Consider the following 27,036-nt stretch of genomic DNA (forward strand, 5'->3'; position numbering starts at 1 on the left):
GAATTAACTATACATACTAATTTTCTTTACATAATATTTAATAACCTTTGTCTGTTAGGTACTGCACTGAGTGAATGATTTTACAGATTCTAATAGCTTACCTCAGGAAGCTTAATATCTAGAGTGCAAGGATAAACAAAATTCTCTCATATAAAATACAATATGATTAATACTGCAATGTCTGTAATAATAATCAGTTTTGATACTATAGGAAATGGACAGAGAATTATAGATGCAGCTAGAGGATGGTCCAGGAAAATCTGGAAAAATTCCTTAAAACTAACAGGCACAATTTGATGTGGGTTTTAAACAAAAGACAGAACCTTGTAGGCAGGTATGAAGGTGGATATTTTTAGCACAGGAATTATTCCAAGTTCATCTCTATGACATGCCCCCTTCCTTTTCCAAGCTTGAGGACACAAGTCTTTTAATAGAAGAAGGTACATTTTTATTTTAATTACGAAAAAGGGTAAAACAACCATACTTTCTCTGACGACCTAATGGTATCTAGTGACATGTAAAATATTTGCCAACTGTCTCAGAATTCAACAAAAAGTGGTTTTTGAAAAGACTTAACATTCTTTACCAAAGATCGTGCTAAGAATAAACTATGTCAAAATTCTGACAATAGCTTTTAATGGGATTTAATGGTCTATACCTATTGTTGAGATTAAAATATAAATGATGTATTACTATAGAAAACCAAGCACCACTAATATGTAAACATTATAAATATACAATATATAGTTTAGCTAGAAACTGGAAAACTCCTAAGTTCAATAAATGTTCAATAGTGGAAGTTAACTTTAAAATTTTGCACGTTACATGCTATATCAGACACGACAATAAGATCATCAGTTCTTCTCCTGTGGGGAGCTTAACCGAACAAAGGTCTCAGCTGTTGTGCTTTGCATTCTGTAACTGTGTTTGTGACATGACCATGTTGTCCGCAGGCTGGACCACTGAGCCAAAGGCTGAGTACAGTCCTCATAGTAGTAAAGCAGGCCCATTTCTACTGATGTGAGCCATATCTGAATGGGGGTTTTGGCTCTAGGATTTCCAATGGCATTGCTAAATCTTCCTTAGACTCTATGTGAGTCTAAGAATGCTTCACCCAAACTAACTTCCTTTCTGACCATTCTTCTTCACTCAGGCTCAGACATGCACCATAATGAGACATGCATCAGCATCAGACAAGCACCATGGACAGACATGCATCATGGACAGACATGCATCATGATTAACCATGCATCATGATCGGATATGCACCATGGACAGACATGTACCATGGGCTGACCAACATGCACCATGATCAGACAAGCACCATGGACAGACATGCACCATGGTCAGACATGCACCATGGACAGACATGCACCATGATCACACATGCGTCATGATCATACATGCATCACGATCAGACATGCACCATGATCACACACGCGTCATGATCGCACATGCGTCACGATCAGACATGCACCATGGTCGGTCAGAGAGCTTTCTCAGCCCTGCTTGGCTCCCTCCCCATTTGTTCTCACAGGAGTTTCTCCTAATATAAATTTCTTGCACAACGCTTGGTATCTGCTTTTTCAAAAGACCCAGAGTAAGACACATGCATATAAATGATACATAAAGATAATGTCTGATTATAATAAGCCATATCATGAATATGACAAGTTTTCAACAGAAGCCATGTTATTATTCAAGAAGCTGTCTTCATAGTAAACAATCAAAACTAGACTGTCCCTTGGGAATCTCAAAAATGCTATTCAAATTGGTCAATGAATATATCACTTTATACTTCTACCATACAGAAAAAATTGGACTTCCTCAAAGGAATCAGAACAGCTTTTTTAGTTTCTTTTATTTTCTGATTATAAAGTAAGCTTGCCATGTTTTGTTATTTACACCTGCTTTTGCACACATTCTTTCCTCTACCTGTAACATCCTCTCTCGTTTCTCCCCTTGTTTGTCTGACAACCTACTACAATTCAAGTTTTTGTCAGTCTCAGGGTAACCATGATTAATAAAAATTCTCCAACAGACACAAGCAAAAAGATACTTATTTGTTAATGGAAGTCAAAGGTTTAAGAACAAGTCTGTATGTGGTCAGAACTTCATGCAGAGGACACAGCAGAATGCTCCCAGTTGGAGGGACAATTCTACCAGCCCTCAGGTCCCCGTCAGAGCACACAACTGCTGGTGAAATTCCTTAAAATAGGATAAAGATCTAGAAAAGTCCTTTCTTCTATTTCTACCTTCTGTTCTCAAGGGCTCTACATACTTTCCCAGATACTTCCAAGTCTTTAGGCAGTTTTGGCTATTGCCTGCCTGCTTGCTTGGTGTAAGTAACTAAGCATTCCTGAGTGGTTACTGGAGAAAGGGTGAGTTCGTGTTCAATTTTCTGGGCAGACTATCCGCTAGCATTTTCATGTTCCAAGCTTTACGCTCTTGTATTTCTTCAGAATCCACTGTACACATCACTGCTACTGCCACATCTTCCCTGACTTCTCCAAAATGTTTGTATCCTTTGTTTCTCTTAGAAATGTCTTGATACTACCTCTATTATAGCACTTACCATAATGCATCAGACTCTGTTTATATATTAAACTATTTTACTAGGTTTTGAAGACTTAAGGGCCAGTCTTCATTAAAACATATGTGCTAATGATTTCTCTATCCACCCCCTCCATCTAGGCCTGTATTTGTCTGCAGATGGTCAGATTGAGCTGTCAAAAAGCTGGGACATTTTGATCATTCTTAATAAACTAGAATGATTAACTCTTATTTGAGATAGAGAAGTAAAAGCTTTTCCTAAGTAGTTTCAAGCTTGCATAGGAATGCTTTTGAAATACATTCAAGTAACTTTTACTAATTACATTCAACCCTTCCCTTACTGAGCATTCTGAATTGGCACCATGTTCCAGGCAATGACCTAAGTGTTGGGGTAGGAATATGACACCAGAGTATGATTCTGTCATTCAGGACTTTATTCTGATGGAGAAGACAAATATGTGAACAAATAAATTTTGAAAAATGAGTTCTGCTATCATAGAAACTTGCACGGAATTCTATGAAAATGCAATTTTGAGGGGCTGGAATAGGTTTAACATAGGAGATTCGGTGTGGAGACACTGCCACCTAAGAGGGCCTGGCGGAGTAGAGGCATAGTGAGCAGTGTCTGAAGCACAAGATGAATAGCAAGGAGGAGCAGCTAGTGAGGATGAAAAAATAATTGAAAAGAAGTAGGTCATACATGGCCTTAATCCCATGAAAACTTCTTTTAAAGTTAATGATGGTTAAGTTACCGCCTTGGAAGCAACGACTTGATTCTAAATGCAATGTAAGTAATTGAGACACTTGGACAAATAAGAATATACTTTTGGCAGTAGAATCAAGAGCATGTGTGGATCTTGTGGAAGTGGGGAGTGAGGTGGCAGGTAAGCTGTCCACATGGAAGCACAAGTCACTCGGCAGGACTTAGCCTGGAGAGGAAGGTACCGTGGAGACTTTTCAATAGTTAATTGTTGCTCCTGGGGAGTTCAGATGCTGTTAGATACCAATAAATCAAACAAGTTGAAAGAGATGCAGGATTATACATTGCTAAATGAGATGCTTTTGTTTTTTTCCTCACGTTTATTTAGGACCAATGGTCTGTAAATGACAGTGTGAGTAAAAATGGCGAAGGCAAACAATTCCCTTTCGAGGTCCTAGCGCATCAAGGCTGTTCAGAGTGAGAATACCAGGCACGGCATGTGTGCAGAAGTTGCTTCAATAAGGAGAATGGAGTTTCATTAGAGGCAAAAAGGGTAAAGAAAAATGCTGGCGGAAGTCTGTGGATGTAAGGAAATTTAAATAGCTCAAATAGCTGTCTATAAAAGTGAAATAACATCAAGGCACATGAGGTGATTTTCTGCCTATAAGTCCATCTGGCCATCTGATATTTTTCACATTTATCTTTAAGTGGGTCAAAGTCTATACTTACTTTTTTTTTTAATGTTCATAATGTACAGCTTTGACTTAGAAATAAGTAAGCAGCTCCTTGTACTGAATGCATTGGCTGTGAAAATGAATATACCATTCAAAAAAGCATTTTATCTGAAATCTTTCATATGGTGCCTTTTAATTGCCCTTTTATCTCTTGCTGATGATAAAGAAAATAGGTTGCCCATTTAGCATCTTATATGGCTACAGAATGGTAATTCTACAATGTCCTATGAAAAAATATATTCATTAAAGTCTAAATAACACCAGGGATTATTTTTCAGTTCTCCAATTCATAAATCTAAATGAACAAAAGATAACTGTATCGAATTAAAATATATCATTACTGGACAACGATTCAAAAGTAAAATTAAATTGATGGATCTAGGTAATGAATCAACTACTATAATCCATATGCTTGAATTTTTTACAGAATATTCAATTATCGTATATGAAGCACTGTTCTGAAAGAGATAAGCATTCTACTCTGATATAATAGATTAGAAACAAAAATCTTTTTTATAGTCATTCCTTTCTCTCATACATGAAATATATCCTTTCTAAAGTTTATGCTAGTAACTTTTGTTAGTGAGTACAAATATTGTTGATCACAGAGTATTTAACACACAGGCAGCTATGAAGGGAGCTCTCAGATGATGATAGAAATGAGGAAATGACTAGGCTTGTTTTCTACTGGAAATGATTTAAGTATTGAAAACACCAGAACATAGCATGATCCAATTATTATTAAACACACCTTATAATCAATATAACTTAATTGAGTCAATGTCCTGTAATATGCTATATTTTTGGAGATTAACAATGGACATATATCCAAAAATCTTCCATAAAACATGTTTCAGAAATATATCTGATCAAATAATAGTTTCAACATCTCTCCACAAAACAGAACAAGAAAAGGTTAGTAGTTAAACCAAGTACAGGCAAACTGTAAATAGAGGTCAGTGTGAGTATATGTGTGTTGGAGGAGTGAGTAGGGGTTGGGGGCTTGGAGTGCCATCAGCAGAACCAAGTGTTTAAAAACACTCAGACACAGCATTCAAACAAGACTATGTCCATATATATCCCCGTTCCAAAATTTAATAGCAGTGTGACATTGAGAAAGCCATTTAATTTCTCTGTGTCTCTCTTTCTTATTCATGAAATGGAACTAGTACAGTTGCTATGATTAATAATAGGTTAAAACATACAGAGGATAAAACATTGCCTTGCACAATTAAACATTAATGAAGATCAATTATTTGTGAAGTGATTTAAAATATATATGACAAGTGACAGGGCAAAGGCACCAATCCATTAGAACATGTGACAACCTGTGTACACCGCTTAATACAAGCCCTGATTATTTAATACACACACATCCATGCATATGTTAACTATATGTACATACAGGGTAAACTGAAACCAACTGACACTTTCAAATTTGTATTACTCAAAAATTAGGTTAGACATGCACTGAGTTGTAGAGATAGCCTTCTGTGCATCTAAGGATTGTGTCAGGAAAGTTCTCCAAGTAATGGCCAGAGTGAGTTGGCTCAGGTATATATTCTGTAAGTGATTGAAGATTATTGCCATGTTCAGAAGCTGCAGGTCCTGACAGATACAGATAATGTCAAACAGTACGATAACTGCTCATATTATTAGTCTTGGAGAAGAATAAGATGACTCTGCAAGTCATCTCACAATGATAAGGTTACTTTTTCTTTTATTTTTCCTTTTTAAGTAGAAAAAAAGAATAGCTAAATATTCCAGAGGAAGCACTGAAAACAAGCATGTCATTATTGAACGTGTAAGTGATTCACCAACATACAGATCTTTGCTCCATCCATTTTCTTGCAGAGAACACAGTGAGAGCGACTGCATATCTGGACGTCTTGATAACGTATTTGTTTTCTTTCTCCCTCCACCTACAGAAAGTCTCTGATGACCTCATTTTCCAACAGAATGGGGTTCTGTCTTGTTTTCCTCATGCTGTTCTGAGTTTTCTAATGAACATCTTCTGTGCTGGTGATTTATTCATTTTGTTCAAAACACTGACCTCCTTCTGGACCTGCCAGATATCATATCTTCTTGCTTTTACCATATTTTCCTTTCAGCCTTGAGGAAATAAAGGTCTCTATCATGTCTGTGATTTCAACCATTAATGGTGTTTTATTTTCAGGGTTCTGAGATGACTTACACTATAGGATTGATGTTTACAGTGGTGCACATTGATCATAACAGAAATAGCTGTGAGAAACTATTTTTTAATTTGTCTTGGGTATATACTGATATTCCTAGTAAACTGAGTAATACATTTTGAGAGTGTTCAAGCATTTACCTGCTTGATATTAATTAGGTAATAAGCATACAGATTTATCATTGACTACTTTGATAGTGACATTTCAAAAAATTCTCCAGTAATCCATTTGACAGGTATTTATTTAGAATTCTTCCAAGTCATCTTTGTTACAGAATGTTTTTTCTCTAAAGTTTTCTGGCTAAAGATAAGGTCCTCAACAGAGCTCATCACAGGAGTTGTGTGAAGCATCATTGCTCAAGATTGACCAAAAATCTATTGGTTTTGAGCCTCCTCCTATATCCTGTTTGCTGAAGAATATGACTTGATCTCTGTACAGAACCAATATTAAAATTTCAAATTAAAATAAACAAGACTTCCCGAGTTTTATAAGTTCTTTAGTAAATACACCATATGTCAACTGCAGATGGCTTTGTTCTTCTTTGTGTTACAATCTCATAAATTCCATCTTTAAAAAGAATTACACTTTTTGGAAAAATATTAGTCACGTAGTGAGTAGGGTTCTACCTTACTTATAAACCTTACTAATTATTCAACATTCCTGTCAATAAGTTGATACTAAATTGAAACTGAGAAGCCTAGTGAAATATGCACTCCAATATACATTGTTTTGAACTAGAAAAAAAATTCACAGAGTAAATGTCTCTAGAGCATTTTCAGAATGGCACGAAAGACTTAATCTCAAATGAACAATCTAGGAGATTTATAATGAAATCTACCAGAGAGAGAGAGAAAAAAATAGTCTTTAAACCACAGAAGAATTACAATATTCTCAGGGTTCAAGGTCTTGTTCAATCACAAGTTTCAATCAAATCCTAAATGACATGTTTCCCTTGGAGGAAAGTCCTAGTGAGTTTTCTCTTCTTAGCACTTAGAGAAGATGTGGATTTGGGCAAGCTGTAGAGATGGATGCCCAGATTGAATAAGCAAATAGTCCCATCTATAACTGTCGTAACTTAAGGATCTCTGAGAAAACTTCTGCAGATGGCAATCTCATAGGTTCGGTGTTACCCTGAGGTGACTCAAGTCATCGAAATATCTTGAACTGGGCTGTCTCCATACCATGTTACACAAGTGGTTGATAAGTGGTAACTCTCTGTCTCCACAGCGCCTAAGGCCACGGGGAAGTTTTCAGCAAACTACAAACTGGGACTTAGCTCAGAGTCCTTTTTTCTTTTATGTGGAAACACTATGCCAGATAGACACTCAGAGAAACATTACTAAGTGCAGTATTTTTTAACAAATATTTACTGAGTGTTAATTGTGTAACTGCTATAGGAGATGCTATGACAAAGAAAAATTAATCATCCCAACGGAAAATGAAAATAGCATTTGTTAATCACGTATTGTGTGCCAGGAACTGTACAAGGTCCTGCAATCAACCAAAATAGTGTGAAGCGAGTAATATGTACATTTTAGACATAAGGAAACCCAATCTCAGACTCTTTCATTTTATAACAAGATATCCAATTCAAACGTTTTTAAACAACAAAAAAATGGAGAGCTCATACAGAGGAAATTCTAAAACCAGCTAATTATAGCTGAAATTTTCTCTACAGTAATGTAACAATAACTCATTTTTTTCCCTTAATCTATTGGCTCTGCCATCTCCTGTCTTGGTTTCAGATCTGAGCTTCATGTGGTGTGAAAATTACTACTGTAGCACTAGAGCCTCTAGACAAACTACACAAAAATCAGAAGTCTCCTTCTCAAAAGCCCCAGCAAAATGCTTATCATAGGGGTTCTAAGTGGGTTACACGTCCATGTTTGAACTAATGATTGTGGTCAGAGAGAATTCGGGGATCTATTTGTCTAAGCCTTTTCAGGTATTCCACCTTGACAGATAGTAAGTGAAAAAACTTATGCGAAAGTCTGTATCTAAGAAGAGGGCAGGGTGAACCGCTAGCAGACAAATTAATGTGCTTGGAATCACAGTGTAGTAAGTGTGATTCACTAAATTTGAAACTATGTCCTTACAATTCCAAAGTATGAGTTCTTTTTAAAAGATAATTTTTAATTTTAATTAACTATACACACACACACACACACACACATATATATATATTGCACTATAGGAAAATAAAGCAAAACATATCCTCAATTTCCTGTTGGAACCTGGAATACTGTCTGGCATACAAATAGTTGATGTTTAATACAACTGTATGGAATAAACAAATAAAATATACTAACACTTGATGTGAGGTTGAATGCCCTTGACAAGAAGTAAATTCTGAGGAGCGTGCTATCATTAAATGACAAAGGAATAGAAAAAGTTGCATGAATTAGAGAGTGTTTGAGTTTGGCCAGGAGATTGATACAAATTGAGAGGGTCTAAATCAGAGTCAGAAAGAGTACTTTAGACAACATGAATAGTTAGGTGGAAACTGAAAAGTACAGATCTTTCTCAACTTACAGTGGGGTTATGTAGGTAAATAATACAAGTCAAAATGCACTGAATACACCTAACCTACCGAACAGCATAGCTTAGCCTAGCCAACCTTGAATGGGCTCAGAACGCTTACCTCAGCCTACAGTTGGGCAAAATCATCTAACACAGAACGTATTTTATAATAAAGTGTTGAACATCTCCTGTAATTAACTGAATACTATACTGAACATGAAAGAGAGAATGGTTGTCTGGGTGCAGAATGGTTGTGAGTGTATCGGTTGTTTACCCTCAGTAATGGTGGGGGTGAACTGGGAGCTCCAGCATCACAAGAGAGGATCCCACTGTGTATCACCAGCCTGGGAAAAGATCCACATTCGAACTACGGTTTCTACTGAATTCCTATCACTTTCACTCCATCTGAAGTCAAAAAATCGTAAGTCAAACATTCATAAGTTAGTCTGGATAGGGGTTACTCAGGTTCCCATTGGCTGGACCATAGGATGTCTTAGGATCAGCCTTAGGAGCTAAGCGTCCTGAAGGAGGTGGTTCAGCACAGCCTGGACTTAATCTATATGCAATAGAAAATACGTTAAGGTTGTTTTTTTCTTTCCAATGCAGAGTTGTATCAACACAGTCCTAAAGTTAGGAAAAAGAATCCAGTGGTTCCCTGGTGAATGGGAGTATGGAAAAAATAAGAAGTATGGAGAAATAGTAAAGGGTTAGTTGCATTAGCAAGATGAGAGGTGAGAGGGATCGACTTAGGGCTGTGTCTAGAGAATGGAGAAGAACAGACTAATAAAGAGACATTACAAGTTAGACAAGAGCAAAGAACAAAAAACGAGTGCAGGGTCTGTTAGGACTGTAGACAAACCATATTTTTCTCTGTCCTCTCAGAAATCATTTACCTTTTCTTTTTCATACTCATAGCCTAGTTTATTTCCTTGTTTAACAGAACTTACACTTCCTTACTCCATTTAAATATCTAATAAATTAAATGACTTGTATATTTGTTTCTGATCTTTTGAAAAGGTGCACAAAATTTTAATGTGATATATATCAATATCATCATGAATGACTTCAAACTTAGATTAAATCAGTTATGAAAAACAAGTATCTATGTCTAATTTGGTATCTTACAAAAATAAGGACAGATGTAAAAGTAATCTTGCAGTGGCTCTAAAGGATTCTGGTAATGGAACTAGTAGAAACATAATATATTTAGCTGGTCCTCTTATTTATCATTTGTTGGCCTTAAAAAAACTTTTTTTATTAAATTTTAATTTTATATTGGACTGTAGTTGATTTACAATGTTGTGTTAGTGGAGAATCAAACTAATCTGAATGATATTAAATACTGTGGTCCCAAGGGGCTAAAGAACTAGTTTCCAGCCTAAGTCTGTGTGAAACTCAAGGACAAGTGAAAAATGATGAAAATCCAAAACGTCAAGGGGACTCCAATTAAGGAGATTATAACACATTTTTTAAAAGGTGGCTTTGAGAGAAGACTTGAAGGGTTGTTAGGTGAACAAGGAAGAAACCAGACATTCTGCAAATAAATGCAGATTGGCAAGAAATGTGTAGGTCTGTAGTGAGGAGCCACGTTTTGCTGTAGCAGAGGTACATAGAAGCGAGAGACGGGAATGTTTTAAAGGTGACATTAAGATAATTTGTAGAGCACACTCGTTGTTAGGTTTTACCCCGAAAGTGAAAAAAGGACTTGAATACTATGATGTACTGAGCACTAAGGCACTGAATTTAGACAGAACTGAGTTTATAGCTGGTTCCAACACTTATTAGTTAAGTGATTCACCATATGTAGAATAGGGATAAAAATTTATGCAGCTGTTAGTTTTAAATGCGGCAGTGCATAAAAATTCTTAGCTCACTGTCTGGTAGAGTGTAAATGCCCAGTGTTTCTTAATTACTATTAGCATATTGTAAAATAACCATAGTAATAAGAACAAAAACTACATACAACTAAGCGATACAACCTGAAGAGATGTATATGATATAGCAACTCAGACTTGACTTCAGAAAATCAGACTGTAGCTTCTACATTAAAAAAAAATTATAGGGGAACACTTTAAATGACTATTGTATGTAGGACAATAGGAAAGTTAGACATCACTGACGAAACTGTTAGTATGAATAAATGGTAGTGAATTTACTGCATTTCCAGAAATTTTCTCATACCTGGTCCACTTTTCCTTAACATTCTCATCCCTTTATTTCTTGCTAAAATTTGAACTCTTGATTTATTTCTGTGCATGTCTTAGGAAATCTTCTGGAGTTTATCAAAATAAAAAGAGTGAATATTTTAAAGTTATTTATATTGTAGTCTTACAAGAAAAACTTAAGGTTACTGTTTATATTTCACTTGTATAAATGAATTCCCTGGTGAATTTGAAATTTTAATAATGCATTTATGAATCAGAAGAATAAATACAATTTATCTCCCTCCTGTAAATCCAAATATTATGGTGGTTCAAAAAGTGTTTTCAAGTGCTTTGAAATTTTAAAAGATGGTAAAATGGATCACTTTGAAATTAAATAAGTGGTAGAAGTACCAAAAGGGTTATCAATATATCTTTTTTTTTAACGTATTTATTGGAGTATAATTGCTTTACAATGGTGTGTTTGTTGGCAGGGCACCGATTGGGTTCAGGATATAAAAAATGTATTAAATAGGTTAATGTAACTCTAGTTTCATGAGGTCACTGATAATGATGATACCCATAGAGTATATTTCTTAATTCACAGAACATAAAATTATAAAAATAATATACATCTCAGATAACTGTTGGAAAATGGTTTATGTTCCACTCTATTTCTATTTATTAAAAAGTCATTTGTGTCCAACAAAATCTCTTTGAATTAGATTTCATTATTTCCCAGTGTGAATAAAAATTTGGATGGAAGTAGAAGTTTTTTTATGTCAAAAAATGGCAAGCAAGTTAAGGCTTATGCAAGAAATCAGGAAGGCGTATTCAGTCAATATTAAGATACATGTATCTATGATCTATTAAAATATTTCTTAACATTATCTTTCTACATAAACTAATAATTTATGTTCAAGCCATTGTCATGTATCAATTAAATGAGTGTGGCCAAGCTTTTTTTTAATTAAAAATTATTCACGGTTCAAATTACTCTGTATATTTGATATAAATACAACAAAGTTTTTAAGCAGAATTTAAATAATGTATACTTTAATTAAAAACAAAAGCAATGTTTCCTTTCACTCAAATTGATGAATAATCTTGATTTACATTATTAACGAAAAAAATCTAGGTTATTTTAGGATTTTCTTGGCTTAGTTACCTAAATCACCAGCTACTTCCATAGCATATGCAAACTCTGATTCCCTTTTGTTTCAAAGAAACTAAAAGGTATATTTATGTATGCAAAATTACATAAGCATAAAAATAAGTGTCTACATCATGGCAAAAAATGAATTACTATAATTTTACAGTGTTTTTCTTAAAAATCAGTTGTCAATATAGAAAAAAATCTATATATTTCATTATTCCCTCCCCCTTCGAAAAAGAAAAAAAGGAAAGAAAGGTAACGTCTCCACAGTACTGGAAAAAATTCAGCTAACCTCAGCCTAAACAAATACAGAGGAGATTTTAAGCATACCTAACCCAACAAGTAGTTTTAAGAGTTATTTAAGGCAACTATCACTTTTATTTCCCCTGAAGCTATTTCTATTCATTTTGTGAAGTCTGTATACCCTATATCACACTGGTGTAAACACCGAAGGATAAAACCCTGGCACTGGATGTCTGTTCCTTAGCATTCTTAATATACTCATGGGGTTATGGTGAATATGTCTACTCATGACATGACAGATTAGACTTAATAGGAGATTTCTCCGTATATATACTAATTTGGTAGGTTTCTCCACTACAGTTAAATGTAAAGGCTCTCTGACATCCTTTTCATGTACTTCAGTTTTGCTTGAACCATATCTTAAAGAACTTTAAAACCTGACATGTTGTTGCATAATCATTTTTCAAGAGATAGAACACTAACATAACAAGTGAGCATCCTTAATTTGAAGGAAAAAAAAAGGAATCCATTTGTCTACTTATTCTTTGATTGACCCACACTAATCAATTTCTTTTTCCTACATGGGTAGCCATAGTGAGGCTACAGCTACAGATTTACAACTAAATTAAAATGGTACAAAATATTAACTCAGGCGGATTCACAAGGAATAGTTTTTACAACCTCAAATTGCTGTAAAGACAGAGAATATCAGTGCCCCTAATGCTGTCCATCTAAAGAACCCTCACAACTACCACTAATTTTACATTTAAAATAACTTTGCTAGGGACTTCCCTGGCAGTCCAGTGGTTAAGACTCCACGCTTCCACTGCAGGGAGCGCAGGTTCAATCCCTGGTTGGGGAACTAAGATCCCACATGCCATGCAGCGAAGCCAAAAAGAAAAAATAAAGTAAAATAAATTAACTTGCTTATATGGCAAGAAAAAAGAAAAGGATATGATGTATATATGAAATGAGCATTTTAGCCACATTCACAGAAACTTCCTGAAATGTTCTACTGACTTCTATCATTAATTTACATATGTGTTCTCAAAGATAAAATTATTTATTTAATAGCATTGCTTTGTAGAGCTACAGTAGGAGTCTTTCATTCAGAAGGGAGGTTTTTTTGGTATGATACTTGTATTTAAAATTTTAACATTTTAATAAAACATTTCTTCAAGAAAACTTCATGAATTCATAAAATTAAATGCTATGGTAAAAAATATCTTCTTCCTCCAACAGAAAAATAATATATCCACTTAAAAATAGAAAGAATTAGAAAGCTCAATATGCATTATTGTTTTCTACACACATTTTATGAGAACTAATATTGCTTTATCTGCTTGGTTCAAAATATCGCAGTGTAATCTATTGCATATACATATGAAATAGGTCCTGGCAATGTGCACATTAGATTCACATAAGAAATTCTTTAAGTTCTCAGGATGAGCTCTGCCCACCTCTTGTGAAGTAGTGCATTGTATCATAACTTTTGATGTATTTCTTCATGCAACTTAATTGTTATCTTAGTCTGTTTTTACTACTAAACAGAAAAACCCAAGTAATTTAGGTGGTCATATTGTTTACGTGTTTAGGGTAAAATAAGTTTGATTTACCATTTTCAGCAAAATCCCAAATCATATGTGATAAGAGGGGAAAAAAGTATGTGGAAATGTGCTATGTATACACCACAGCTGTCTCCTAAGGAGAAGGCTGCCCTGTGTTTTACTGAACACTTTGGTGAGTTAGCTTAAGGACCTCTGAGGGCAGAAGCAAGAGCTATTTTACTTTGCATAATAAAACTCAGGAGGCAGATCTGCAATGTAAAGTGTTTCTAAATTACATGTTATTAGTGCTCCATTGATTTCTTCAGTGAGAAATGCCATAGAATGAATCTAGTTAGAGGCTTTTATTAAATCCTAGAGCTTGGAGTCTACTAATAATACCTGTACAAACTTTTTATTTTAAAAATATAATGAAATCCTTATATTTCAAACACAGCTTGCTTTTAAATCCACCCTTATTTCCCATACAACAAAAATATCACATAGCTAATATGGGATAGTAATCTGACCAAGTGAACATTCTGTCAAAAGAGGGGCTAGCATACTTGATTCATCCACTTTGGGCTCTTTCCTTACTAGGCTCATATAGAGCCTGTTCATACTGGGCAGAGACCAAGTGGGGAATCAGACGAGATTCTCTAACTCAAGAAATAATGAAGATAACAAACTGAACACACACACACAACACTAGGCTACAAGCAGTCGGTGATTCTCTGTCTAAGCATTTTACACTCCATGTGTGGGCTGTACCAATATGCTAAAGAAGGTGGGAAGTACTGCTTAAGATAAAAGCAAATCCAGTAACCATAATGAAAAAAGAAGAATGGCATGACAGGTCAAAGCTTGAAAAGTATAACGTGTTTACTTCTTTAGAAATAAGATGAAGAAAGTTAGCACGTGTTATGTAGAAGAAGCTTTGCATCCTTTAAGAATGGTGGAGGGTTTGCTGACGATGAATTGCATATGCATGTGCATACACACTCTTAAAAGTATATAACTTCTTTAATAAACAATCTATGACTGTCTTGTTTTTTAAGATAGTGCACTAGGCTCTGAGAATTTAGGGAACTGAGAGGTCCTGACAGTCTAGAGTTTGTGTTTTCGTAGAGTGGAGAGGGAAGGAAGAAGCTCAGAGAAACTGGAAAAGCAAAGGTCATGGTTTCAGGATTTATACGTGCTTCAGATATTCACTATTTAAGAGCACAGCTAGATAGAAAAAGTTCCAACTCCTGGGATATTTAAACCCTATTTGTTTTTTAGTTTATTTCTCTGAGGTAGGAATTAGCATATAAGCATGAAGGGAGCAAAAAAATAATTGAATCTCACTGAATTGTGACGTTGCCAGATCGTTATCTAGGAACCGTGTTTGGAAACAATTTTTTTTTTTTGGAAACAATTTTAATTGCTGCTCATCATCCTGATAATATACTTTTCCTAAAAAGACGTGAAACAACTCATATTTTCAATTTCTGATGTGTTTGGGCTTCAATGTAACCAGATAATTTTAGTGCTTCATCCACCTGGCCTGTCCATGAATCAAGTCACAAGTGTAGAGTTGTCTTGATATATGGCCAGCCATATATGTAATTTTGCTTTAACAGATTTGATAAATTATGAGGGAGAACGATATACTTTACTAACTTTCACTTTCACAGAATGTTTATTTTTTCCCTTAGAGAAGCTTTAAGGAAACATATATCAAACCCAATCCCTTCTTAATCATTTTCTTACTATAACTTATAAAGAAAAAGGAGTGCTAGAGACCTCTCTCCAGACTACCACAGTGCCCGCTATGCGTTATTTCCTCTTTCTTCACCCCTTGAGTGGCAACATAGCCATTGGCTGTGCAGGGATTATGGCAGATCTGACCCTGGATAATCCCTTAGCCACTTACCGCCGTATTTGATTGCAATCACTCATGGACATTTAAGGGTCCTAAAAGAGTGACTCCAGTTACCACCTTCGTGTTTTCCAGCCCACCCACATTGAAGAATAACACTGAGGTCCACTTTCCATAAGATTCCTGAACTATCCAATCTGAGACATTCACTGGAACCAACTTCACCTCAGGGTATGTGCTAGGGAAGAGAGGAGTATATCAGGAAGAAACTCTTGGAACATTATTTGTTTGCTTATTTGTTTGTTTTGGTTAGCAAGTCGAGTTCAGAAGAAATCAGAGCGTGGAAACTGACATTTTCAGATTTTTATAGCAGTGCCTGTTGCTTTCAAGGTCTCCCTGTCACACTGTGATTTACAGATACACTCTATTCATCTTATTGTTTATCATGTAATCACTGATTGAAACACACACACGCACACCGTCCCGACTGTAACCATTACTTTTAAGACACTATGCAGTCAACCAATCACCCCTAAAGAAAAATGACAATAATAAAAATATCATTTTCCCAACTGCTCCATTTTCCTCTCAAGAAAAAGGAGTACTTTAAAGGTAGATTTCTAGAGAAATGTAACCCAAAGGAACAGGAGAAGTAGTTGGAAATTCTAGACAATAAGATCAAATGTGGTGTCGGGGGTGATTTCAAGGGTAGGCAAGCCTTTCAAAACATCTCGGATAGCAATAATGTTACCTAAGTTGCTACCTTCCCTTTCTATATATAGAACTAGTCCTGGGGTAGGGAGTAAATCAGAAATGATTGCCTTCTTGTATTTACTATAAGCATCCTCTGTGCCAATTTACACTGACCTGCTTGAACTGGATGAGATTAAACTCCAGTTGCACTCCAATTTGAAAGTGGGCAAGAGATGGGAGAGGTGTGATTTACAGATGCTACGAGGGTCAGACTGTAAATACATCTTTTTACATCAACTGACACCTGTTTTCAATTGTATCAAAGGTATTGTTTTAGTCAGTGAAAATTTTAAGGAATTTCTATTTATAGCCCTAACTAGCCCAAATGTTAGCTATGCCCTTGTATTTAGGTAAAAATATCTTGACGGTAATATTTTTTCTTTCCTTTCAGCTATTTTTATTCATGACAACTCGAAACCTCTAAGAAAAACTTCTGCTAACTTTTGGATTTGTTGTAGCATTACTTCGTGGCCTTCTTAGTGTCTTGCACTAAGCTTTGTCAAATTTCCCTGCTCTGAACCACATTGCCTCCTTCTAGTTCTTGCTTTCAGCCCCCCTACTACCAAAAATAAACCATTTGTGGGAGAATTATCTAAGATTTTTTGAGGGAGATCCAGTGGAATTGTTTCTTCACTCATTGCTTGACTACCTGCTACCCATGTTTCTCTTCCTATTCTGTCGATTTTCCTCACCGCTCCAATCTTCATACAAAAATTAAAAAAAAATATGGTAACATGATAAATTACTGCCAAACCTATTGTTTTTCACTTCTTATAGGCAAATTCTAGTAGCACCGGCACAGAAAGTTGTAATCTTTACGTATATTACAAGAAACTGACATTTAAATTTTTCTCTCTTCAAAATGGTGCCAAAAATAAAACACAATCTATTGGTAAATGTCCGTTCTTTTTGAGATTTGATCTTTAACCCAACCATTGTAACACCACCATTTTTCTGAAAAAAATAAACTTATTTTTAAATTATTTTTTAATTTCTGGCTAATTAAAAAATTGATAACAAAAACCATTAAATTCCCATGCACTGGCCATATCATAAAAATTTTAAGAGTAGTAGAACTATAATATTATTCAAATATATCTATGTACATGTAATGATATAATAACTTAATTCTTTGGATTCAAATTATGAGTAAAATAATGAAACATGTTGCTTTACATTTGTAGAGCACTTCTGATTAAAAAGATAATGAATTATTTCAATTTCTATGACATTAAATAGATATCATTGACTCTTCTGAGAATTACACATGCATTTTTATTTTTAATAGTCTCTTTTAATCTTACCTATCTGGATATTTTTGTACACAGAAGAAGATAAAATTATAAATTAAAATTCTTCATATAAGAAATTAATATTTCTCAGGTCATTATAAAACACTCCTTTTGTAATGCATAATCTCTTCAACTTTAGAACTATGATTCATGGTTCATTAATGACTTGTTGAAATTTAAGATTTTTTCAAGAAAATTTTCTCTTAACTGCCAGTCTGAAAAATGTCCATTTAGGATACATTGCCAGTAAACTGGATGCACGAGTTATTAATGTGAAAAGTACATCAGTTATTATATATTCAATGACTTATTTTAGTTAAAAAAACGTAAGATATAAAATGTTTTATTCTTACTTAAAAGCAATAAGGCATATAATTGTACAGTGATTTAAATCAATGTATTTCAATAAGCATCAGAAAACCATTTTGTGTTATTAACTAAATTTCAAGTAATTTATATTTTCTCTAAATATTTAGGGGGTGGATTAGCCAACTCACACTCAGATATATTAAAAATATCTAATATGGAGTTTTAATAACCTTTTAAAAATGAACTCTGAGTCAGTAAGTATTAATCAGTCCCTTTCAGAAGCTCAGGAACTATGGGGGAGACAGGAGTGTAATATACCCTCTCTCATCTGCCAGGAAGTTTAGTTTAAACTAAACTGTATTCACAGTTGGAGCTAATAGACACCAGGCTTAAAGAATGGTTGCATGCTGGTCTCGAGATTTTCTGCACCATCTCTGGGCAAGCGTTCATATTCAAGAAAGAGACAAGGATGCCAGCTCGGTTCATTAGCCAGAGCTCAACACTTTAGAGACCATTTTGATTTAGATCAAACTTAGGTTGCATTGGTGTGTCTGGTTGAGCTCAGCCTAGGGCTCAGGTAATCTTCTGTTGTCTAAAGAGAAGGAATGTGTAAATAACAATAAAACCCAAAGAAGTTATTTTCATTAATAAGCTCTTATGCTATAGTATAAAATAGAAATAATGGTATGTGGCCTGGACTGTGTCAGGTGGAATGGGATGGAATTCAGCTGAGGAGCTCAATGAATGGGTGGTACCAGGCCAACATTCTCAGGCATTTTTAAAGTGAAAATTAATCTCCTGAAATTCAAATTCCTCAGGACACTCAGAAAGGTACCTACATTAGGCTCTGAAGAATTTCTACAGTGCTGAGAACTTCAAACTGTCTTAAAAAGTGAAATAATGATTCACATTATTTTAAAATAATGATTTAAAAATAAAATCCAAATAATGATTGATTAGTTTTTTTAAGCTACAAGTTTATCTTTTAGTATAGATGTGAAGTAATTTTGTTTCTCTTAAATTCTTCAGTTTTGATTTACATTACAGACTAAACAAACCTGAAAATTATAGATAACAGAAAAAAAAAAAAAAGAAACCAAGCAGAGAAAAAAGAAAACTTTTAGCAAAACTGTAGCTAATTGCAGGGTAGCCCTTCCTCCAGTGTAGATTATGAGTAGTTTCGACACTACTATTATGGGCAGCTTAATTTTCAAACATTATGTTACTGCAGTCCCTAGAAAGAAATGAAGTAAGCTGACTTAAGTCACATTTGCCAACGGCAAATGGTGCTGCTGGGGCATTCAGGCTGAGATCTGTCTGACGGGAGATGCAAGACCTTCTTCCTATTTACTGCTTCCATACACACCATTCCTGTGTGCTTGATGCCGTGCTGGCGGCCTGTCAGATCTTGTGTTAGACGCTGAGAAATCAGGTACATAAGAAATACCTTCTTCCCTCAATGCTATGTAGTCTGGTTTAGGAAAGAGTGTAACACTTCCTTCTTTATTTCCATTCTTGCGAGAAACATGAATTAAGTGCCTACCAGTTTTGAGGCACTAAGGATATAAAATCCTGACTCATGTCCAGAAGTTTTTCAGACACAGGAGATATAAATTATTTGAAATGAGAGAGTAGCAATCTGAGAGAAATGCAGATTAGTGTGATGAGGGGTCAGAGGAAGAAAACTAATATTAATTAAATGCATATTATGTGTCAGACCTTCTGCCTGGCCTGGAATATACACTCAACACAACAGTCAGAAAACAGTCCCAAATTCTGTTAAAGACAATTCTTAAGAAGAGCAACCTCAGGACACAAGCCACATTTAGGTAGGAAAAAATGTTCCATGAATTGGTAAGAGAAAAGACCATATCTATCCTTCAGGTTTTCCTAATGTGGAAAAGATCCCCATTATGTTAAAAATACTTTTCACATTTAACAGTTTCGTTTTGGAAACGCGTGCTAATTTTTACTCTTACTTTTCACTTTAGCAGTAGGGATAATTACTGTGAAATAGGATTTATGATGACCATTCACATTCATTAAAATGGGATTCTATATGCTGGTAGAATTGCTATAATTTAATATAGGATTCTGACAAGTATTGGCAAAACACCTATGCATTTGACTCTATATCCCTAAAAGAAATAAAGACATTTAAAAATATCCTCAAGCATACTTTTCAGTGTTTCTCACAATATATAGAAATAACTGAAATAAAATTTTGCCTTATATGTGTTCACATTATTTGCATGTTCCTCTAATTATTATTATCTCCAACTTCAGCTCTGTAGTAATCATTTCGACCCTCAAGAGATGTTATGTTCTGACAGCATATTATACAATACATACAAGCCCAGAATCCCACATGGTACTCACTGCATCCAGACAAAGTTGAACTCCTGCCTCTAGTAGCGAACTTACCTTAATGATCCAATATACTTGTTACAGGGGAAAAGACATACCCCAGATGGTACACTATTAACCGTATGTGTCATAGATACAGGAGTTTTGACCCAAAGAATTGTGTTAACAGTGCATTTAAAAAAAAATAAGCAAAGTTGATAACAGTATATTAAATACAGTAATAGGGAATAGGAGAATGAGATAAATAAAAGCAAATGTTACATATTAAATTATTTACCAGTAATAATTTATCAGTAACTTGAAAATAACAAAAAGATATTTATTAAACATATCACTCAATGTCAATTAAATAAAATTTTATCCTCAACAGATAAGTATAAGAACATTATATATTTTTTAGATATTACCTCAAGAGGGGCCATTTTCAGTTTCTCTGCTGATTTCTTCAGTCTCTCAACTCTTGCACTCAGACCTAAAGATTATTACTTTAACGCAAATGCAAATACTTTTCAAATATGCTTCATTTTCAATAAGTTCTACTTATTTTCCATAAAAACATTGTGACAGTATAATTTTTAATCACTTCATTGCTGAGCACATAATAGGTATTCTGAAAATAATAATCAGTTGCTTGACAAATATATTAAACTCTTTGAAAACATATACTTGGCTGTCCAAAGTTTCTATATCATAACTTGACTGTGAGCCCCAATTCTAATTTATGAATTTCCCTTTTTATGTTTGCAAGTTGAATTTTTCACTCTTTCAGAATTCTTACAACTCCAACTTTTAGACAAGAAAATTTTCACGTTAATTCAAGAGAAACAAATATACACAAGAACCAAATAATGGCTCATATAACATATCTGAAGCAGTTTCCTCCCATCCAAATCCCCTTGAAATAGAGAATAAAATATTAGTTTGGTTCAGATTCACGAACACTGCTAAGCAATACTTTAAATACTTAAATAAAGTATCAAGAGACATAGTATTAGAAATTGTGAATATCTAAAGTCTCCCCCTGTTAAGTATTTAAACCACTTCTGTGAACCTTTAGAGTGATGTCATTAGGAGTTATTATTTTTTACCTCTTGTGAACACACAGAGAGATATAACACGCCCATTTTCTCAAAGTACAGACCTCACACATTTCATTTCAACTTACTATACGCCCTGATACAATGTTATATTCATTTCTATATGGGCAAAACAATACAAGAATGTTCTTATAACATGTTGAATAGATGTTGATGTGAGTGGCCCTCTTCTCTGAAAGGAACTCAGGCCAAGTTCGAACATTTTGCAAAAGCCTAATCCGAAGACCTTAAGAGCAATTTGCCAAAATATTAACCGTAAGATTGATTTAAAAATGCAAGCATACCTTTATAGATTCACTTCTCAATTACACATAAAAGGGAAGAGAAGACAGGAAATTCATCACTGATGTTGCTCAATAAAAGTTCATCAAGCAGACGAGACAGAGCTCCAGAACAATTATGTGTGTATCTGTGGTATAACTGAATTTTTCTGTTGGTGATTTCCCGTGGCTTTCTACCAAGATTAGAGAGAAATCTACAAGCCAATGCTCGTCCGCGCACTCACCTCACGTGGGTGATGAGGAGGGAGGCGGTGGGGATGAAGAAGTCGTCCGCTCGGTCGAACTGCTTTCCCACGGGCTGGGTGTGGATGGTGTGATGTGGCGCGTCCCCGCTGGCCAGGGTTATCACCTAAACACAGCACCACATTTAGATCTTGGCCGTGCAGGCCCTTAATGGGATCAGAGATGAAATAAATCTCTGGCGGTTGTTTGCACAGGCTCTTTGTTTTCAACCTCAAAATTAGTACATTGTTAAGCAAATTGCAATTCTGCATTTGCTTATTTTCAGTGTAAAAGTTTCTAAAAGAAAAAAAATGGGAAACATCTTTTTCTTGAACAATTTCTGCCTAAAAGATAAAATAATATACATATAGGTAACTTCTGCATTATAAAAATGTTATTGCTATAATAAGAGATACGAAAGCAAGCGTACACATGACGTAAATGAGATGCTGGCTTTCTTTTCTTTCTTCCTTCTTCCCTCCCTCTCTTCCTCTCTCTCCCCCTTCCTTCCTTCTTTCCTTCCGTCCTTCCAACCATCCTTCACAACTTGATTGAGGAATAAATGATATATTAAAAAAAAACCCTCCCCCTCCTATACAACAGAGTTGTAAACATAGGACAGAAAACTCTAAAATATATCATTTGAAATATTTTTGCTCTTAGAAATCTTAGAATAGATTTACATATTTTAAAAATTTCCCTTTTATAAATTGAAAACGATAAAGTTGAATAAGTTTTAATCAAAGAGGTCTCTTCTAACTATTCGTCATTAATTGGTTTTTAAAACTTTCATAGTTCATTAAAGAAAAGATCACTACATTTAAGCTCTTTTATCCCTTATATCCCATTTTGCATGAAATTCTATCAGTTCTTTCTTCTGATTTCTCATACCTTCACAGCTGTCCTATTGTCCCTGCTGCACAACCATTGTTCTGTGTTAGCTTTTTAAAGTATTTTCCTGCTTTTATTTTACCCCTTTTAAATCCTTTCTACATATGGGCACCAAATCAAACTTCTTAAACTTTTGACTGCCTAAGTTAAATAGACTATCTTCCCTCAAAACTGAGTGTCTTCCTTTGGTTTTTAGGACAGAAGGAGATAGCATTTTTAGTTTTAGATTTTTTTTTACCCTAAAAAGTTAATTTTTGTTTATTGCAATGAGCATAATTTCACTGAGTTACACTGGGAATTGCCAAGTTCAAGAAAATAGAGTAATTATTATAATAGTCAAGAAAGGCTCAGTCATGTTATAGTCACAAACCAAAACAAAGCAGAAACAAATCTTTACTTCTTTACTACTTACTTCTTTATTTTTTAATAATAAAGACTTTTGTTTCATACCTCTTACTTTCCTAGAGGGCTTTGGTAGGATATCTATTGTTTTTAGTGCTTTTAATTCCGATTTCCATGCGGAAAGAGCAGCTAACTACCTTGAATGTTTCCATTTATGAAAGACTTCTTTTGCCAAAACTAATCATATGGCCTCACCCAACCAAAAGAAGCCCCCCCCCACCATGTGCCCAGAGGAAGAGAGAACCAAAGTATGTGATAACGCTTTAAACGTACTCTACCTATTTTATTAATGAGTAACAGTGAGAAAGTCCTCACTGGATTTTAGCCATTCATAATTATGCCTGTAAGACCAAATTTTCTTCCCTTCAGATTGTATAGAGGTACATAATTCTCAAGCTGCATGTACATGTATTTGAAATTAATAATAATACTTAGACTGACAGCAGCAATAATAATACTTACTGAGAGCTTGCTATGGGCCAGGTAACACTTAAACAACACTGTAATGTGTGTATTGCATCCCAAACTTAATGACGCAAAAATACTTCACGCCACTGAATGCAGATTAACTGGAATTCTCTTCTGCGCTTGGCACCGTCCTAGGTTGTAAAAAATACAAAGCCACTTCCCCAGTTCCCCTCAGTCTGGACTTTGATGGGTTGAGGTCCTTCTCGTTGCTGGAATTGAGCAGGGAGTGGTGAATTGCCAGGTTCAGGACTGAGCTCACTGAAGGACACAGATTGATCTGTGATGTACCTCAATCAATAAGCCCAATCTTGCAACAATTCTGAACTCATTTCTAACAGCATCCTGCTGCTGGCCTGTCTTTATGTGATGCCTGCTGCAAACCCAGAGCTACCACCTCCCACTGTCACCCCATCTGGCTGGGTCCTACTTCCTGGCCAATGGAAGAACGCAAGGACTTTATTCCAAGCTGTTTCCTGGGGATATTTTCTTTTCTAATTGTTGTGCGTTTACAAGACATTACATACAGGTTGCAAAACTGTGCAGATGACAGACTAATGAGTTTTAGATTTTTACAGAATTTCTTAAGCTTTCATAAGACATAAGTGCTCTTTAAAAAGAAAAACATACTATGATAAATATTCAGACTTCATCTGAGAACACCAGATGGAAAATCACTGTCTTAAATACCTAAAATTATGACAGTTTATGGGTATTAATTAATTATAAATGTCACAGAAAATAAAACATATTGCTTTCATAATCAACAAAGATGTACAGATTTAATTATACTCAACAGGAAAACACAAAGGAGGGCTTTCAGATCCTTGATAAAATGTTTTGCACCTTCAAGGGTGAGAGGGTCCCATTATAAGATATAACACATTAGGGCTAAAAAGTTACTTCCTAGCCCTCAAGACCTGGCATCAATCTCTCTTTCCAGTCTAATCTTTCACCATCATGGCACAGGGACACTCTAGCAAAAATGAGAGCTTGACCATGTTTTTGGTTTCAGTTCAATTTCTCCAGAGGAAAATCTGTTCCCCTTTCAAACAAATTTCAAATCCCATTTCTCTCGAAGATATTTTCTGGTAATCCTGTTGGGAGACGATTATCCATAAATATCTTGACGTTTCCGCAGAGTCAAGTCTTTCTGAGCAAAAAGCACGCCACCTTGGTTAAAGGATGATCGTGCAGCAAAAATGCCTTTGGAAGCTAGAAATAGAGTATTTCTCCTGAGAGATTTAGAGACTTAATTTCTCTGAGCCAATTACTGAGGTGCCAGGGTACTGACCTTCCCCTCCTCTCCCTGGAGAAGATGTGCATGCTTTCCAGACTAATAATCTCTTCTCTCTCACATGAGACGGTGGGTTGAGGTGCCAGCAGCCTAAAATAACTTAGAGACACATGATTCCAGGCTCTTCCTGCAGTAGGACTCTGCTGGTCATGAAGGGTGACACTAGCCTCTCACCACATCACCCCATAGGGGTTGGGGCCAGAGAATAAATACTAACAGGCTGCATGGGTAAGAAACGGTCTGTTCTCTGATCCAGAGACCCTGTGCTTCCTGTCAGTCTGTCTATCATCTATGATCTATCTATCTATCTATCTCCTATTTATCATCTATCCATCTTATACATACATAAATACACACACACACTCTTCATGTAAATAAGTCTTGTTGTATGTCGTATTTTAAGAGTAATTCTCAGTCCTTACATTTTATTTTATATTTTCAGTTGTGAAACTAACCTTTCACTTCCACCCACCAAGTATTTTAAAAATTCACTAAATCTTATTAGCATAATTTTTATTAGACATTCAGAGAAAAAGAACCTGTTTTTAGATGGCTGGACAATGTGTGGGAAGTTTCTCATCAACTCTACAGATAGTCACTGTCAAAATGTGTATATATGTATATATACCTCTATCTGTCAGTTTCTCATGTAAACAATTTCAAAACATAAGCACATTTCACAAAAATGACAGTACATATTCCCAATTAGAAGTGAACCTGCACTCAGATAGTAAAGTACTATGTGTTTGGAGAACACTGGGGACCTGCTTTGAGACTCTGTCTAACTCTCCTGGTCTCTATCTCACAGGACCCACCCTCCAGGCCCCATTTAAAACAGATGGAAACAAGAAAATTCTCATGAAAATTCGAGGGAGGTAGGAAACGTAAATCATAATATTTTTTTCTTAATGGCTTCAGCTTTGTCATCGTAGGTTATTCTTTTTGCATATAAATCTAATGTTTGGAACGTCTGAACTAAAATATTTTCCAAGCAAAAAGGTACTTGAGAATCAACATTTTTTTCCCTTACTGTGAAGATCTAGGTGGAAGAATATCATCGTTAAATGGTTATGTGTCCAATTAGATATTGAAAGGTTTAAAGATCATTATTTTCTCAAATATACTGAAATGTACTTACCTGTAGTGTCGGAGAAGTCTTTCCCATGGTACCCCAGCTTAGCACCCAGACTTGATCATGTGATTTGTCGTAGTGTAATTTAACAGGGATGGGGTCTGTGCTTACTGCCTGTAATAGATAGAAGTTGAAAAAGTTTTCAGACCGAAATATTAGTTTAAAACTAGGCCAAAAATTATAGAAAAATCCAAGAGTTTAGATGTCAGATTAAAAATGTATGTTGCCAATTATCTAATTTTCTAAACCTTTATTGATTACTTTGGAAATATAATACTTTACTCAAATATATTTTTGCACAATTTTATACAGTCTTACATTCATTCATTACCTATGCAAATTCATTACCTATGCAAATAATGGAGAAGCTATTTAGAAACTCAAGATATAAATGATTAATACGTGCATTTTAATCAACTGTTGAGTACAGGTAAGAACTATATTTATACTATTAGATTTTTCTATCCCACTGCTGGTTATGGGACTTGACCATTTATAATGCTAAAATGCCAACAATCTGATATATGGTTGTAACTCTAATAACAGATTACCTAATTTAGTTTCCTTAATGAGAAGTCTGAAGCCACAGAAAAAAGAAGCAGCAATTTTCTGTATCGTACTTGATATGGTAAATGTATTTTTCTGCTAATATTTATAATATCTAGCACTTACTGAAAACAAAACTTCCAAAACACGCATTGCTGCCAGAAAGTTATTTCACTCACCTTAATTCCAAGCTATTTATGTCATAAACTAATACCTTTTAGAAGTAATTTCCTGCAATATTAATAGTTACACATTTTCTAATTTAATAACATAGAACAAATTGTTTTCAGTAAAACAACCTTTATCCAATATTGAAAATGTTTCTTTCCAAGCTC

General features: G+C 35.0%; 1 protein-coding gene across 4 annotated transcripts in view; it reads right to left on the reverse strand.

The window, feature by feature from the left end:
- The window catches only part of FSTL5 (follistatin like 5), a 680,376-nt gene that overhangs the window by 18,981 nt on the left and 634,359 nt on the right, over positions 1–27,036 (reverse strand). For all 4 annotated transcript variants that reach the window (XM_004266153.3, XM_004266154.3, XM_012531687.3 and 1 more), the window contains 2 exons: positions 26,162–26,269; positions 21,971–22,095 (listed from right to left, as the gene is read on the reverse strand). In XM_004266153.3, coding sequence (XP_004266201.1) covers positions 21,971–22,095; positions 26,162–26,269 — 233 coding nt within the window. The remainder of the gene's footprint in view (positions 1–21,970; positions 22,096–26,161; positions 26,270–27,036) is intronic.

The sequence above is a fragment of the Orcinus orca genome, chromosome 4, assembly GCF_937001465.1.
Source record: "Orcinus orca chromosome 4, mOrcOrc1.1, whole genome shotgun sequence".
Classification (NCBI taxonomy): Eukaryota; Metazoa; Chordata; class Mammalia; order Artiodactyla; family Delphinidae; genus Orcinus; species Orcinus orca.